Source organism: Hibiscus syriacus, unplaced genomic scaffold (genome assembly GCF_006381635.1).
Source record: "Hibiscus syriacus cultivar Baekdansim isolate YM2019G1 unplaced genomic scaffold, ASM638163v2 tig00110204_pilon, whole genome shotgun sequence".
Classification (NCBI taxonomy): Eukaryota; Viridiplantae; Streptophyta; class Magnoliopsida; order Malvales; family Malvaceae; genus Hibiscus; species Hibiscus syriacus.
The window spans coordinates 793,373-811,897 of record NW_024062626.1 but is presented as its reverse complement, the minus strand read 5'-3'; the positions used below and the strand labels follow the sequence as shown (position 1 = coordinate 811,897).

Below are 18,525 nucleotides of genomic sequence, written 5' to 3'. Positions count from 1 at the left end.
ACCATGCATATTTACTCACCAATATCTACATAAGACGCCAAAAATCCTTAAGCTAGTTGCTTTATTACCCTCGTAATATAATTGAGCAACTCATTATTACGCATATAATATGGCAACTCATTACCATGCAAATTTTGCCTCAGTATTATGCATGTCCAGACACATTCAAGACCGCAAACTTCTCATGCTTTTCTAGACTCAACGAACACGGATGTCGTCCTCGCTGGCACAGTGAAACACCCCGAGGATGCATCGTACGATGACTTCTTAACTGTTTCATCACTTGACTTCACCTGTCACGGTTCATACAAAAAGCAGGTTGAAATTTACCAAGCAGAAATATAATGTAGAAGCATTCAGTACATAGCAATTTGAGTACCTGTATGGGATGAAGTTGAAGAGTCCTTCCTTGCAGTGTAGGGCTACTAAATGATGCCTCCGTTGGACATGCATTGAAGACCACAACAATGTACGAAAAGCTGTAAAGAGGAAAGAATTTTGAAACTATGATAGATAATATCATTGGTATTATAATTATATGTTTTGTATAGACACAATTGATACGCACATGGGATCTAATTGGGAGAGCCCTGGGACACCTTCGTTACCATCTTCAATGCTAATCACAATGATGCCAGGGACCCATGATGGACCAGTGTTGTGGAACCGTACACGTTCCTGGAAACATAAGCCATGTCATTTCAATAGGATGTAGATAACGATATGTTTCTTCTGTGTAACTTTCTCACAAATGTGCATCTCTTTATCAATGCCATGAAAATCGAAAACGACAAGGATCCCATGCACAAGTTCAGTTTGTTTATCAACAAAGATGCAGGTAACTTAGTTTTGACATAAAACTCTGAGTTTTTTTTTTTTTTTTTGCACAGTTAACAACGAAATAGAATTTGTTGATTCAGTTCTACAAAAATGTCATAGAATCTCAAACTCAGTTTTCTACAAGGCAAGTTTGTAAATGGCTTTACTCACCTGGATAGCATTTTCTGTTCTTAGACGGAAAAGAGGCGAAGAATACCGAATACGTAAGACATTTGTAAAGTTCTCTACAGCTTCAAGAATGTGGCTCCTTTGAGGCTTGAAGGATGGATTTGCCAGTCTTGGCTGTATTCTGGAACAATAAAATCAAAAATCAAAAGTAGAATAATTGTGCATTTACTAGCTATATAGAGATTTTAGCATAAAAAATGACCCCTAAAAGCAAAAAGTAAAAATAAGATGATGCTTACAGTGGCCAGCTATGTTCATTTTTCTCTTTTGGAGGAAGTCCAACTCCCCAGTTGTTAGAATTGTACATGAAGTCTAGTCTGGAAATCATAAGGAGCAAAAGTTGAAGTTAAGGGGAGAAAATCTCCTATTCACTTTTAAAATATCTACTTATCATCACGGGCGTGTTTCGAGTAACAACTTTGTCAGAATATCATCTTGGGAGTCCTTGGATAACAGTTTTATCAGAATGAAAGTCAAGTTTTGAAATGATAAGACAAGTTAAAAGGAAAACTTTTAGAATAATAAATCAGACCTATTGAACCAATCACCAGAATTGTACGAATCACGATCTAGTGATTTTGAGCGAAGCATTTCGTCCCCAGCATGGAAAAATGGTATTCCCTACAAATATAAGAACAAAATGAACAGAAATGTACAGCATGATATCAAATTGTCAGCAAATGCAGCAAATTATAATACACTCCCCCCTCAAGTTGGTTCGTCGATAAGTTATTCAAAGGCAAGGCAGTTAGGTGCATCAATATCAGTCCGACTGGGAAAATAATTTGAATCATTTTGAACAGGACTCGAGTTGGGGGTACATTTCTTGTTACAACTTATCTTAAGCTCCCACCATATATTATGAACATTAATCAATGTGGATATGTGAAATTCGATCATTTGCAAGGGGGAAACCTGCGTCAATGCAATTACACTTGTTGCAAAATGATTCATCCTACACCTATCTTCCACCGATATTTCCACTGGAGTCTGCAAAAAGGCAAAGTTATTAGTCAATCGTAGTAAAATAAAACATTATCTCCTTTTTTTTTTTGGAGAAATGTGATAGAACATTATACAAAGTATGATCATGAGCATACCTTCAAACTGATAATGTCAAAGAGGGTTTCATTGTCATGAGCAGAAACATAATTGACCTGGAAAATGATTACGGATATAAACTTTATGGATTGCAAAAACATTATACTCTCATGAAAGAACGTTTACCTTTTATCTGATACATTATTAGGAAATGCTCACAACTGATATTTAAAATTTGAAAGACAGTGGAAAAACAATCAAGAAGGCGTTATCCAAACAATAAATCCCAGTTTTAGAAAAAAAAACCATCATCAAGTTGGCCATTACAAGAATCTGATCAACAGAAAACTTTTGATCTCTATCCGGGTCCCAAGTCCCCCATCAATCAACTAGTGTACCTCCACTCCTTAACCGTAGAAAATCTCACAATAGGTTATATCCATACTGCACGAAACCTCAGCTAGCAAATTATAGATTTAATGTATAATCCAATTGATGGTCCTCACATTGTTTCTTTCTGCAGTCAACTATCCTACCCATGGATCTGAGGCATGCATATATAGAACAACAATGTTTGATCACTTAAAACTTTACAGCATGTTCCTAAAAGCCAAATCCATTCAAAGAACCTTTACCCAGAACCCCTTTTGGGTTTCCTTTTCTTAGGATCACTTTGCAAGCAGGGATCTGCTAACCACTGTAGTTTCCAATTCTCTTGTCCCTTGGGGACATTAGTTTACTGTCATAGAGAAGGAAGGAGCAGAGGGCTCTAAGTTAAGAATGACTAACAGTACACAGCTGAAGAACATTTAACATCAGAAAGTAAAATGCAAACGTTCTAACCAAAGACAGGTACGTGAATCTGAGCGAGGTACAAGTGCTGCCAGAAAGTGTAAGACACGTACCGTTTCTGTGGGGCATAAAGCATAACCAACAGGTGTCCCACCAAAAGAAAGAACTTCAGATCCTTTCCTCTAAGAGAAAACATCAAGTTACAAATCAGGAGAATAGCATCTCATGGAAACAACATTAATAGATAAGGGGTAAAAAAGATAGAGGCTTTTGAAAATTAAAATCAAAGGAAAATAAATGATAAACACACAAAAAGTCTGGCTTATGGAAATATTATGTCCAACACGAAAGCAAATCTATTGCACACTTGTGAAGGTAGATGAAGTGGTACAGAGAATGAAGCAATGTATAATATAAAAAAGCTTGCTTGCAGTAGTCGGACTTGTATCTATGGCATACTTGTGAAGGTAGATTGAGTAACAAGTTTATACTTATACACTGCGTTACTTAGACTGGTTGTGAGTGTCAGATGTGGTTATATTTAGGATTTTCCAAGTTTTTCCATGTAATTGAAGAGTCCTTGGAGGGTCATATCTTAATACCCATGTCCAAGAATGCATCGGAAATAGGTACTTCAAGAAAATCAAAGCCAAAATAACATAGCTTAAGCATGGCCATGGATATACATATAATGCATTTAATGCCTCTAACCTGAAAAGCTAACTTAACAAGTTTCTACTAATGCATCATTTAAGCTGTGTCAACAAATGTGGAACAGCTTGGTCAGAAAAATCACAGCAAAATAAATCCCATCATAAGTAAAAGAAAACAAAATTGGAGCAATATTCTTTGTGAGTCACCAAAAGCAATTTTCACAATGCATCATTCCAACAAGATTAATCTATATACCTCTTTTCCTTCAAAATCAGTAAGCACAAAATCCCTCAAATTTGCAGCCATACCAACCTAACCACATTAAACTAATTTGATTAGCTGTAAGGCAAACATAATCCAGTTTGCAGCGAAGGGATATTGTAGCACAATAGAAAAAGCATGCAGAACCTATATAATTGCATTATACACAAACACATGACTGAATGTTAGAAATCTTAATACTCCAAGCTACACATGATAAGAGGAAGCTAAATGATTAAAAACAATTATGCAACTATGTTAATTTGATTGTAAAGGGAATCTGCCAACTTTATCTACAGATGGAAACAACTGAACCTATGTTAATCAGACTGGGGTGTCTGTCCAACACGAGTATGTTCAATTTTTTTAAAAATGTTTTTCCCATGTCCTCATATCCATATCAAGATATGCATCGGACAAAGGTGTTGGACATGTGTACTTCATTTAAAATGAAGAGCAGTCCCAACCACAGTCAAGTGGATATATGCACTGCAAGGTAAACTAGCATTTAAGCAGGTCATTAGCTATAAAAGTTCATAAAAATGTAAGTAATAGAACATACTTCAAAATACACTAAAAATCCCAACTCATTCTGCTAACCAGTTAAATCTTCATAAAGAGTCCACCAATTTAAAATTATTGGTATTGTCTACCACAAAATCTAAGACTCCGAAATAACATCACCAAGGCAGTTTATAAAGAGTATGCCGTAAATAAGGTATTTAGTTTAAACCATAGATTAAACATTATCAAATGTGCAGAACAAGACAATTAACCTGGATGTGGTCTTTCGCTGAAGCAAGCATCGCTTTTTCATCATCCTTTGTACCATGATCATGACCATTAGGCTGCAAAAGAATAAAAACAAGGTAATATATTTTGCCAAAAAAAAGATCAGCAAGTTTTCCAACTACAATATAGCAAAGCCTAATAAACTGAAGCAAAGTCTGCAAAGCCTAATATTTATAAAATCATTTTCCATTAAAAAAAATGCAAGTGAGAAGCTAATAATAACAGTTTCCATCATTATGAATTGTTGCAGAATATGCATGTAAAAATAACTTCTTTTAGAAGCATATAATGGAAAAATCCAAGAATGTAACTGGTGATCCTTGTTATATCTCATATCAGTTATTTTGGATTTATAGAGGCCTTTTAGCTTTCCACCAAAAGCTGATCAGTTTTGGGGCCCAATGTCTTAATTTTGTAGTGCAACTGGCAATAAAAATAAATTCTCAAATTAGTTAATTTTCCAATAGGAAGGCGGGTACACTAAGTTAACAAGAAAATAAAGAAGTCTAAGTCCTCTTTACAGGTCTAAAATTTTCATTACCTCCAACAACAGGCCTGTCACGAATCCCTGCTGAAGAGGATGACCAAAAGGAGACCCACCAAGCATTGCATCCCGAATCCGATCGTTAAAACTGAATGATGTTGGCAATGCATAAAAACCAAACAAAGCTTAATAAAACAAATTCAGGTCCATATGGCAAAGATGATTATATTTCTGGATTTGACATAAATGATAGAAAAACTTAAGTTATGAGCATTTGTGGGGAAATGGCGGCAAAAGAACACAGCAGGAGTTCAGGATGAAGCATAAAAAGGACCTTATTTTCTTCTAAATTTGCCCTTGGTACTTATTCCAAAACCATAGAACTGATATTTAGAAGAAATAAAATAAATATTACAGATATTCCATATGTTATAGTGGACTCTTCTTCTATTGCAAGTGTCAGCTGTGAAGGTAACAGATGTGTCAGCAATAGCACTTATTTGGACCAAATTAGAAGTTCAATGGTATGGAAACTGAAACATAATGGCTATTCACCTTGCAATGTTTTGATGAATACAAACTATATCTTCTTTCTCAACATCTAAAACGTGCTTAATTTGTTATATGCAAAATTAATTTTTCATTACCATAATGAACATCAATATTATTACAAGAAGAAATAAAAAATTTATAACATACCTTCAAGACAAATTTCCTTTAAAACTCAGTGCATCATACTGTACATAGAATATATCAATCTCTTATGACAGTTAGAAGTACCTTCCTATTCCAGTCCCGCCAATATTAAATTGAGAAGCATTAATCCCACGCCCATTTTTTGCCACTTCACCAAAGTCCCATCCTTCACCATATCTGTAAGAAGAAAATTTCCAGCAAACATAGACCAAGCATTGCTGTTGGATAAAAAAACTCCAATTTTTTTAAATTGCATGATTCATAGAGAAACTACATAGAAAATCCTTATGATTTTGAGCACTTCCCAGTGGAAAAATTTTAAGTGCTCATGTGAGGAAATAAAACACAATTCTAAATGTTGCAATTCAAACCTTCAATCCTTTAAATTAATTTTCTTTTAATTTTCTCTTTGTGAAACACCTTGGTTCACTCTTTCTCTCCCCCATCCCTAGTTTCTCTTCTTAGCATTCTTCTTTGCTCCACTAAGGATGGCAGCAATTGAGAAATAAGGAGTGCAGGGATGGTTATAAACAATACAAAAATGATGTTATGGAAAGAGAAAAGACTAAGATGACGGGGAAAACAAGATAAAAATCAATAGAAAAGAACAAAGAAGCAACTCAAAAAGATGTATTGTCAGTTACCATTAAAGTTGGGTGGAAATTTTGAGCTGTACAATCCATTTTAAAAAAGGGTCTCCAACGTTTTAAATATCTAGCCAAAAATGCCTTTCCAATAAAGTAACACAAGCAGTAAAAGGAGTCACCGCCGAAGAAAATCATTTCATGAAAACTCACAGGTAAATTCTTGAACCATCAACCCCATCCCTTTCCTTTGTTAGGCTACAAAGCGCATCTTTTGCTTTCACCTATGCAGAGATCAGATGAATTTTGTCTGAGTTGCTGGCTGAATACAGGAGAAATAAAGTAATCTAATAAAGGTCAAGTATAAAATCCTCAACTCAACCATTATTTCTCATTCACAAACTTATCCACACATCCATTGATCATTATTTGAAACCAGTGTACATTGACTACAAATTAGCGCTTATATCATCAACTAACATGAAAAACTTTGTTGTAATTTTTAATATACAGAACATAAACATTTCAACATCCAACGGAGCTACATATACAATGCAGCTCCATCCATGGATGTGTTAAGAGTATATGCAGCGTATCACCTTCATGCAATTAAAACTTGAATGGAAAGCCTTCTCTATTTCTCTCTAGATCTTTGATAGGTAAATCCATAGAGTCGATATAAGCTACATACCATCGTACGTTTCATGATGTGACCCATCAAATCAAAACGAAACCCATCAACCTGACAAGTCCGTCAACAAACATCCACGATGGATAAAATTCAGTAATAATCCATAAAAATAAAATCTAATTTAACATAAAAACATATTATATGATATTAGCATAACTATAGAAAAGTATGTCACAAAGTTTGCTAAATATAGGAGGAATAAACATTCTAATTACCCAATAAAGGCAAGAAATAATAAAAAAAATAACCTTGTAATTTATTGCCCAGCTCAAAAGATCATCAATAATAAGGCGCTCAACCATATAATGCTCACTAGCAGTATTGTTGACACATGTACTGTTCTCAATAAACCCATCTGTGTTTCTTCTCAGATAGTAACCTGGTACAATCTATAAGAAACTTTCTGTCACAACAAAAGGATAACAAATATTCTACCCAAAGAGTATAAGCGCCTTTGACATCAATAAAGGACCTTATCAAGAACAGAATCCTTATCAAAAGGACCATTTGCATGCAAGTGATTATAGACAACATCCAGCACTACGCGAAGGCCAATATGCGCGAGTCCCTGCAATCAAAAAGTGAAGTCATTTGAGTGGCTAAAGATGAATTTCTTTAAATAAGAGCAAAAACATCGATGGTTCCATCATGGTAGCTTTACACCCTCAATGGCCCCAACATGGCAAGGAGAAAAAGAAAACATTCGAACCTGAATCATCTTTCTAAACTCAATTATACGGCATGGACCATTTGGGTTGCTTGCATAGCTTCCCTTAGGGACACCCCAGAGAACAGGATTGTAGCTTCATAAGGAAATATATGAAGCATTAAAGCATACATAAGATATAAAATATAACAATTTTTATCCAAATTTTATTCACATGCCCACCCCCAGTTATACGCATCATCATCCTTGATTGCAGTAATTTGCGCTTGCTGTTCTGCTGAATCTGGTGGTAGCTTCTCCAGAATCATAGAATCTACAACAGAGTTGATGTTGAACAAATAAGTCACCAACAACACTTAGGAAAGAAAAAGCGAAGCACATGTGTTTGTGTGTGTGTGTATTCAACAATCAAATAGAAATATTAGCAACCAACTTAACAAAAGGAATCTTTAGAAAAGTAATGTTACATTAGACAAGTCATATTTAATTGTTATATAATGTCATCATATTTTGGACATAGAGTGGTGTTAAAGTCATATGTATGTATGTCCAGAATATCATAATGATAATTGATAAACCCCTACATTTTTTGTTCTTTTCTAAAGTCATGATTATGCATGGTAAGATAAAAAAAGGAGAAGGCCAAATCAACAAATACAGATGGAGAATAGACCAAAGAGTTCTTTTCTTTAAACAAATAAATAAGTGTTAAAATCTAACCATTAAAATTAACTAGATCATGATAAAAAAATAATATGATTCATCATTGATGCACAAAAGCCTCCTTTTGGACAAACAAGGGGAAGAACAATGGGGTCAAGGGAAAAGAACGGCAAACAGGGGTAATTGTTGCTTGTTGCTTGTTGCTTTACATACAACATCACAAGGCATTAAACTTGGAAACTCTCTTACCCACATACTTCCAATTCTTCCTCTCATCATCGACGGCAGCAAATTGGAAGGTCGGCAGCAAATGAACATGAGTAATACCAGCTTCCGATAATTTTTTCAAATGAAGAATGCCTGCTGAGTCCTTCAAATTGCATGAACTAAATGCTAAGTAAAAAATAATCATATAATCTTTAATCCAAAGAAAAGATAAAGCATTTTCTTAGGTACACATGAAACTTTTACGCACAGGCCCCAAGTTTTATTGTATTTTGCAATCTATGCTCCAACAAGTAACTACAGAAATGGATCACACAAGTGCGGTGTGGAATTCTAGATAAAACATTATCTAGTGTAACAAAATAATGGATTGCTTATAAACCATGAAATTTTATGAATACTATTCCCTGTACAAAATGTTATTGTTTGTAACCCTCAGACTCAAACTTTATTAAATTTTACATTTCCTTTCTATTTTTCAACTTTAAAAAATTAGAAACAAATATGGTTCTGATATTTTCACTACAGGCACAAAATCAAAAAATTTCCAAAATGTCGTTCAAAAGTCAAACAAGAATTGATACTGGGACAGAGGGAGTAGAAAAGTAGTACTTCTAGTTCTCTATGGCACAGATGCATTTGTACGGGAAGTCATGTTAGAATGGAAAATGCTTTCCTTTTTCAAATCAACCAATGATTCAACTAAAGATAACAACACTAATTCTGGACTCGGCATTTTTTGAGTTGCAACAGGAACTATAAACATTTTAGATATATAGTATAGAGTGTCAGAGAACTCTTTGCATTCATTGGAGAACAATTTCCTTAGCAAATAAGGATCACAAGAACACAACTACCTGCAAAGCGAAAGCCATATAACCACCACGAAAGTCACGAGAAACAGTTTCATCATTGGCACTGCAATAGCAACAGACACTTTGTTGAACACTGTACAAAGGCCGAAAGAAAACGAGAAAAAGAATGACATAACCTAATTTACCACTTAAATATAAAATGTTTGAGCATTTTAAGCAGTACAAACTTTTTGCATTATTATGATGGCCCTTAAAAGGGAGTAGATGAGCAGACTAGGGTTCAAATTCTCCTTCTCTCTACCTCCCCAATCCAAGTCCCCAGTCAAGTCCTCTTCAATTGAACCACATAATAAAAGATATATAAAAGTAATAACTTGAGCCACAACTCCAAGAGAGCTGTAGATAGGGCAGGCTTCACATTTTAAGTTCAGGGGCTGGTGAGTGAAGAGACTCTCCCTTATTGAATAATTCTACAAACTATTTGAACACCCCCCAAGAGAGGATCTTACGGATACTACATGCTAGCCAATTAAAATTATGCACAATGTGAACTAGATTAAGTTGTACAAACAGTAAAGTCTGTGTCTACCTGAAATCCCGTATGTGTAATTCATATAAACTTATGTCGGAGAAGGAAGGTATATCACGCTTCATGTCTGCCAATTCATTCCATCCTTCAGGTTTTATATCATCAGCATCAAGATCAACAAACAAAGTTCGCCTTCCATCAGCTGAAAGCCTGCTTCAACAATGAAACAAAAGAAGCATTACATGAAATGAACACAATGTTTGCTTCAAACAATAAAACAATATCCAGGTTGGAGCACACCTTATAACTATAAACATGAATCACCAAAATTATTCCAGAAAATTGTTGGCTAATTAAGAGAACCATCATACCCTCTTGCATGAGGATCATTTGCATAACATTTTTCAATATGCAACGTGCTAGGATGATAAACTGATACTTCATATACATAGTAACAGCCTTCCCAACTTTTTGGTCCTTTAGTACTCCAAACACCATTAGTTTCCTCCAGTGGGATAATTTCCAGGGGACTCCCAACCACTGGATCCTTATAGATGTGAGCATCAACTGCCTAGTTTCATTCAAAATAAGCAAAAAGAGAAATTATGCATGTTATTAGTTATGTAAATGAGAATGATTCTAAAGATCATAAACAATATTTCTTCAATTTTCCGTAGTATAGTACTTGAGCAGTGGGAGCCCAGAGGTATAGAGACACTGCTTCTGCCGAATAAAGAGCACCAAGAGGACCATCATATGAGAACAATTCATCCAGGATACCAGGTAATTGCAAACCAGTCACATTACTGCATTTTCCACGTGCTGTATAGAAGAAGGAAAAGAGATGTAAGTTATAGGCACCAAACTACAAACATTAACTGGCCAAAAGATTTTAGAAGCACTACTTTCATTCAGAGAGAAAATTTGATAAGAAATGTGCTTACACAATAGGTGAAAGTGACTTCATCACACAAGTTAATAATCATGCAACCATAGAATTTATAAAATATAAGAGCTATTTCAGAAAGACCTCCCCTCTCACCCCCCAAATTAGAATGTCTGTAGATTGGTCAAAGCATTAAAAGCCTAGAAAGTTAAATTTATAGGCTCGAATAAACAAATTTAGAACTGAATTGGCAAGAACGGATTGTTAGCAAGAGGTATTTCATTAGAAAATGGCAAAGAAAAAACTAAGGATACTTCAAAACGTATTATCCTAAAATGAGATCATTGTATTACCTTTGCAAATTATTAACACATAAATAGAAGAGAATCGAAAGGAAAAGAAAATAACAATACACAGTCAATATGCTTACAGTTGAATTCAGTAACCGCTAATTGGCATTTAACGAGATTTTTGGCATCCAGAGTGGGAGGCAATTTAAAAGCTCTATAATCTCGAATATGAGGAAACTTCTCAATTACCTGACAAGATCAAGGATGATATTTATTTCAAAATCACTGAAAACTTATTAAGTCTTCACTACATGACTACATCATAGTGAATAAGAACAATTTGTAGCCAAACCACTGAAACAGACCATCTACAAGCAGCACTAGTAGCGATAGAACTCCAATATTTCATTATACAGAAAATGGGAAAGAAGAAATGAGTTACATTTGGAGGTAACCCACTGCTGTCCTCCTCAAGCTTAATTTCCAAATCATGGCCTAGGATGACAAAGATAATATCAAAGACAGAAATGGGTCTTTTGACTGACAGCAAAATCAAGATGTTTATAGAAAAATAAGATCATCATCAATGAAAGGTATTTTTTTCAGCACAACCCAGACCTTGAATTCCATTATCTGTAACAGACAAAGCAGCAACTTTACTTGCATACAAGTAGCAAGAACCTTCTCCAACATCAACATTCCAGGCGATTACAGTTTTTGTAACCCAATATGCCCTCGAAAACAACAAACTGTCCTGCAATTGATCACCATTTCAAGCAAATAATTACTTCAATAAATAGCATACATTTCATTTTAAAATTTTCAAGTTTTCTAGCAACCACATGTTTTCGTAGTGCTTTTCTAAACATACATTATTAACAAATCACACCTTTATTTTCATCCTCCAAATTAAAATGAATCAATAACTGACTTTTTTTTTTTGACTAAATTTAATTCTTAAAGGAACCCATTTCACTAAACGTGATAAAAAAAACACTCAAACTATCATCAAAACATGTACATAATATCTGCCCAAGGAAAAGGGTATCCAAAGAACAGAAAATCGAACTTAAAAATGAAAATGCCAGCTGAAGATATATAGAAAACACAAAGACATAAAAAAAGATGAAATGGAAGAAGAACCTGAGACAAAGAGGAGAGTTGAAGGGGCATGGAAGAGGAAGAGCAATGAAGGGGTTGTCTGGGAAAGGAAGGGAAAGAAGAAGAGAAGAGAGGAAGGAGAAGAGGGCTTGGTTTGAGATGGAGACGACGTCGTAAAGGAGTTAGAGGACAAAGACGTGGCTTGAAGAGTGGCGATGGCGATGGTGATGATTGGAGAACTGAAAAAGGAACACGAAGTGCATCAGCCATTTGGCTTATCTTCTTAAGCTAAATGTCTAAATTGAATGATGATTGATTGATGAATGCTCAGAGAAAATGAGATTGAAAGCTGATATTTTTTTTAACAGTTACGCCTTATAGGCAATGTCTGGGATTAAATTTATGAATTTCAAACTAACTAAATTTAGATAAAAATTAAATATCTGGATCTTTAATTTTAATGAAATTTGTTATACTTCTGGATATGAGATCTGTCTGAACGGGCCTAAATCAATGTTAAAGTAATAATAGTTCAAAATTGACTTAATAGCATCTGAAGCTCTAATATTTTTTCAATATATATATATATATATATATATATATATATATAATTTTAATTTTTTTACTCGTTGTAGACCTAAAATTGATAAAAAAAAAATTGACCTTTTGACCAACAGAATCAAATATTGACCGTTACGATATTAACGTGGTGATTCTCGATGGCTAATGACATAATAAATATGTTAAATTAAATTTTTTGATCGGTTTCAAGGACCAAATTAGATTTTTTAAAGTTCAATGACTTGTTTATTTAAAAAATAAAAATTATTTAAAATTGGAATATAAAAATATTCAAAGATTCAACAAATTAAATATAAAAATATTAAAAAGTAAAAATTAAATTACTAAAAACACTACTTAAAATTGAAAAGTATAGCAGTATCTCATAAACAATAAAATTATAAATTGTTAAAAAAAACTTAAAATATTAAAAACCATATATTATGTATAATGTATACAAGTAACTTCAAATTTAATTATATTTATGTTACCCCTCAGACCAATGCGGATAACCCGATCCGATCTGGAGTGTCACATTAGGGCCACCGGAGCGACCTACTGTAAAAATAGCGGAAAATTTAAAAAAAATTCTTAAAATTTGTAAACTCATAAAATCATTTATGAGTACAAAATAAAAGTTATCAATATTCGAAATAAAACAGATTTTCAAACTTATATATAAAACAAAATACAATTACATGCCCCCTAATCACATGTACCGTACTCTGCAAACAGCACCGGAAGAACTCCCTTACTGAAGTCGATAGCTGCACTGGTACAATTCTTTTAGCCTGAAAAGATGAGTAACAGAATGAGTTTTGGAAAGCTCAGTAATACAGAACTACCAGATGATGCTGATGAACGTGCAAATACAAATAAATATATATTTCCTTATTGTTTCCGAACATTTAAAGATTTTTATGCTGAGCAGAGATCATACTGATATTTCAAGTGGTAACGGACAATGAGCTTTCAGTTCAGAGAAATATTTCGGATGACTGAGTTCAGGAGATCAGAATAGGTTATCTAGTGTGTTCCCAAAAACCATGTAACTTTTCAGATCTTTTTTAAAAACATATATATATATACCCCCATCCCAACACAACATAATGTGTAGGTTCCCCAGAACCATACACCCAACCCACACAACTTGTAAGGCCCTGAGCACAAAGCCGATGAACCTGCGGAAATACTTCCTTCAACAATACCCCCCAATTAAAACATTTTTCCGTCATTAAACGGAGATATCAGAAATCAAAACAGAATTCAGAACAGATATCATAACAGAATCCATATCAGAAATTAGAATAGAATTCAGGTCATGTATCATAACATAATTCAAGTCAAAAATCAGATAAAATATTTATATGATTAGGGAACACACCAGAGTTTACAGATGTTATTCATAGATACTGGATAATCTTATCGGGTAGAGAGACACTAATCTTCAGTTTACCGATAGAATGTCGGAAGTTAGAATCACTATTTGAAAAGTTCATTAACTGACAGAATCATCAGTTATTCAGGATATGATTTATCGGGATCATCTTATTCGGACACTTTTCTGAAGCTCTACGAAATCTGAATGTCTTCAGAATCTTTACAATATATGACGATTAATCCGATTATCAAACAACTCCAGATGAATAACTCCCATAACCAATACTTTATCAACTTGTCAATTCATTAACCTTCCAGGGTATTTACTCTTTAATACCAAATATTCTTATCCACAAATCATCTTCTGAGTCGTCACTGAATAGATCTTAAGGAGACAAACAAATATTCTAATGGTCTTTATTTCATTTCCATGTTTCAACTATACCAGGAAATGCTGACGTACTTGATTTGTGGTTCATAATCCATAGGGATGATACATCATATAAGTTCATCTGATTAGTTCATTTAGTAGTCAAGTCCTTTACAGTTACTTCAGGGTTTTTCATAGTAATTCAGACTTCTGAATTTTAGATACATATTGCACTTCCGTTCAATTCAATTTGGTAGTTGTAGTTGATTTGTCTAATGAATATCCACTTCTTAATATTGAATGCGATCTAGAGTTTAGCTGAGCTAAATACTTCCAAAATTATCATCAAGCCACACTTGAGAAGACGAACACGCATTCAAGCAATATCTATATCGTCCATGTACTGACATATCATTACGATTGATCAACTCACTTAAGTTGTGTTCCATAACTTGTAAAGGTAGTCCAACACCTATGCTTATTTGGATAACTTAATTAATCCAATACATTTACTTATTCTAGGTCATAAGGGTATTTTGGTCATTTTGATGCTCAGTCTTATTCCATTCATTTCAGAGCTCGAGGATATCCAATTATTCCTGAGCTTGGTGATATTATTGGGTTATTTCCATTATAGAGGTAGTTTGGTCATTTTATAGATCTACAGTATTTCAATTTTTTCCCTCCATCCGGTCTTATTATTTAATTCCAATTTATCATCTATTTCAGTCCCTTCGAACAATTATGATAAAAGAGCACCTTCCAATAAATTGTTCTTCAGGTATTTACTCATAACTCGGATATTTTCGGGTCAAGTGCCTTCTCAGATTTTACAAACGGAATATCATAAATTTTTTTGTACAAAGACAAGATCTTAACAACTAATTCCGTAATTTATCGAGTTAAGTACGAATCCTCAAAATATTTTCTCATTCAGGGTCAACTCGGACTATTTGTACCTCTCAAGGCATTTTCATAATTTCTTAACCAGATAACTTCGGTATTAACTCTTAATGAACATACTTATAATTTAGAGATCCTATGGTTAATTGTTTCCTCGATCATTCTCTGATCTTGAAATGATTCCTTAACAGACTTCTAGTATCTTGCATAAACCCTCTTGGGGTTAAAAACCGGTTATCCAGAATTTTCAAGTAAAACTAATATTTCTTATGCACATCAATAGTTTTATCAGATCAATATGTCTTTTCAGATTTATTAATCCACTTCCAGGGACAATTCTTGTCATTTTCCAACATAAGGGTAATTTCGTAATTTTACCTATTCGAAATATTCTCACAATGTATCATCTAAGTACCTTTAATGAGATAAATTATAATCTACATATACATGGTTGATTCATTTATTACTTAATTCCAGAACTTGTAATTTAATTCTAAGTGTCCTCTAATTTCTTATAATAGTCATCTGAGCCATATTCAGTTACCTACTCCCTACCGCATTCGTATCGAGTGTAGAACTTCATTACTTACACATATGAGACCAAACATTTTCATTCATGCATTTATCAATACCAACATGTTCTATAAAGCATAAAGAGGTAGTAATGTATTACCTCGATTTTCGTACCATATTGCTCGACCATTTAAATTAAATTTGAACACCCTCGATCTTGAAATCAACTTCCAATAATTCCTCATATACATATTAACAAAAATTTTATCAAAAACGGAGCATAACTCCGAAAAACAGATCGAATCGGGTGATTAATCAGTGAAAAATAGCTTATCGGGTTTGAATTTGGCGAAACGGACCTCAAAATCGAAACATCAACAAAACCCAAAATATTATTCTTAAATTCCAGCTCACCAATTTGATTTCTAGCTTCTAATCTTTTTCTAACGAACACGTATAATTTATCGTACAAATATGACTTCCAATAATTTTCCTTGCCATAAAAAATAACTTATTAGAATCTAATTAATAATTTGGAAACCCAATTTGCATAACTAAAAACTTGAAGAGCTAGTAATATTTAATTACTAACATCATGGACTAAATTGATCTTGTAAAAACTATTATGTCATAACTATAACCACTTGGAAAATAAGAGACAAGGTAAAGATCTCACCAAACTTGGATTACATACCTTGTGGTTTACCCCCTTTTGCATGTTATCTATAATTTCCCACAACCACGTGAATTCTTTAATTGCTCTCTTTTCATTTTTCCAAAGCCATATGCACTAGGCCATTCCTTCATTTTCACGCAATTTTCACAAATTCTTTTTTTTTTTATTCTACACTCTTCATATTTCAAGCAATGATGTTGATCAAAAGCTGATATGGTTTAACGATATGGCTCAATACGTTTAGCTTGATATTCTTTAGGTTTCGTCGATCTACGGAGTTGAAGATCCGCAGGGGAGTCTTACTGAGCATGTTGAGTTGGGTGGAGCTTCAATCCTCCACATGAAATCCAAAGCTTCTTGCATGGCTTGGTTAGTTCCTCTCGATATTTCACCACATGTCACAATTAGCGTCCATCAATTGATTCAGCTCCGAGTCTTTCGAAGTGTCTCATGATATCACTAAAGATCGTTGCCTCGCTTCAAACTTCTATCTTGCAGCAGCTAATCAAGGCACTACTTCAGTCGAAGCTCTACACTTTTGAAAATCCATGTAAGCTTCCAAGAGGCTAGAGTACTGAAGATGAGCAATTATTCTGGCTTTGGTAGCTTTTGTCTTATTCGAGGTTTTGCTCCCTTCTTAACGGTTATGAACCGCTTGGTGCCCTCTAAACAAAAGGGTAGTGAAATTGTTTTGACCACGTTGAGAGGTGATTATTAGAGAAAATGAGTTGTCTTTGGCTGTTGATGAACAGATAGAGATATGTTTATCACAAATTTTCACTCTGAGTTCGTAGGTTCAGAGAATGTTTTTATTATAATGGATTATTACACACTCTTCATATCTTTCATAATTGAGGAGTGGTTGGCTTGGTGCCTACATATAATAATGGCATTAACAGGTGGTCATATTAATTGCTACGGCCAATATACATGTGATCTTAATAATTATAATAATTGGGGTGTTACAAGAGGACCGAATGCAACAGCCCTACCACCATTGTTTCGCTAATGTGGAGATAAAGAAACGTTGGATATAGACTTCCCTAATTGGTTCTTTTGGGGATGATAAAGCTTTCATTTTTATTAATTTACAACGCGCCACCATTGTTTATCTCTTTGAAACTTTTGTTGGCATCTGCATGTATGGTATAATACACACCTGTCAGCTCTAAATATAAACCAAATGCCAAATGTAATTAATGGCCTGCCCATGCAGTTCTGGTTTACTTGCTGCTAGAGGGTCCCTTGTTCACTGACAAGTGGTCTATCATTTTTCTTCATGTGATAGCACTATGATACCAAATTATATTCTTTATGTGTCTCCTTCAGGGCTGAGATAAATATAAAACAATGGCACAACATACTGAAAGATATTAAAAAGGGAAATAATAATATCAAATGGATAGATAGGGAACCATGTGTGTTACAATTTATATAGTTGAATTAATAAAGCTAGTATACTTTTAATTTCATATATATATTAATCATCATTCAAGATGTCATACACTTTAATATCAACCATGTTTATTCATACAATCATATCATCAACACTTACATAAAAGTATATTTACTGAATAAGTTGAGACTTATGAATTTTACATTTAAATATATTTAAAAAACATTGCATGTTATTCACATGAATACACACATCTAATCATATTTCAGACAATTTTTAAGGTCGTTTTATATATTACCTTATTATATGATATGCAAGAGTTTGCGGATAATACTTAGAATGATTCGAAATATGATCAGATGTGTTAAAAATAAATTATGATGTTTCCTAATTATATTTAGATACAAAATTTGTAAGTCTCGACTCATTTAGGAATAATAATTTGTTAAGTATTGATTGGATGACTATATAGTAATGAAATCATGTTCAAGATACATACATATATGATATGAAAATGATATCATAATTATTATAATATATTAAAATG

General features: G+C 33.8%; 1 protein-coding gene across 1 annotated transcript; it reads right to left on the bottom strand.

The window, feature by feature from the left end:
- Window positions 1-72: 72 nt before the first annotated feature.
- Window positions 73-12,543, bottom strand: LOC120219122 (pullulanase 1, chloroplastic). Its single transcript, XM_039215983.1, has 28 exons — window positions 12,222-12,543; window positions 11,697-11,832; window positions 11,521-11,573; window positions 11,219-11,327; window positions 10,588-10,724; window positions 10,274-10,473; window positions 9,963-10,112; window positions 9,416-9,476; window positions 8,583-8,703; window positions 7,893-7,983; window positions 7,713-7,806; window positions 7,476-7,571; window positions 7,252-7,392; window positions 7,004-7,054; window positions 6,526-6,596; window positions 5,813-5,905; window positions 5,090-5,180; window positions 4,533-4,604; window positions 3,751-3,807; window positions 2,955-3,023; window positions 2,109-2,165; window positions 1,924-1,998; window positions 1,541-1,629; window positions 1,248-1,325; window positions 991-1,129; window positions 569-678; window positions 380-479; window positions 73-293 (listed from the first exon to the last, which is right to left on the bottom strand). Exons 1-28 carry the CDS (start codon window positions 12,447-12,449, stop codon window positions 183-185), a joined length of 2,880 nt encoding a protein of 959 aa, XP_039071914.1. The 5' UTR covers window positions 12,450-12,543; the 3' UTR covers window positions 73-182.
- Window positions 12,544-18,525: the final 5,982 nt, after the last annotated feature.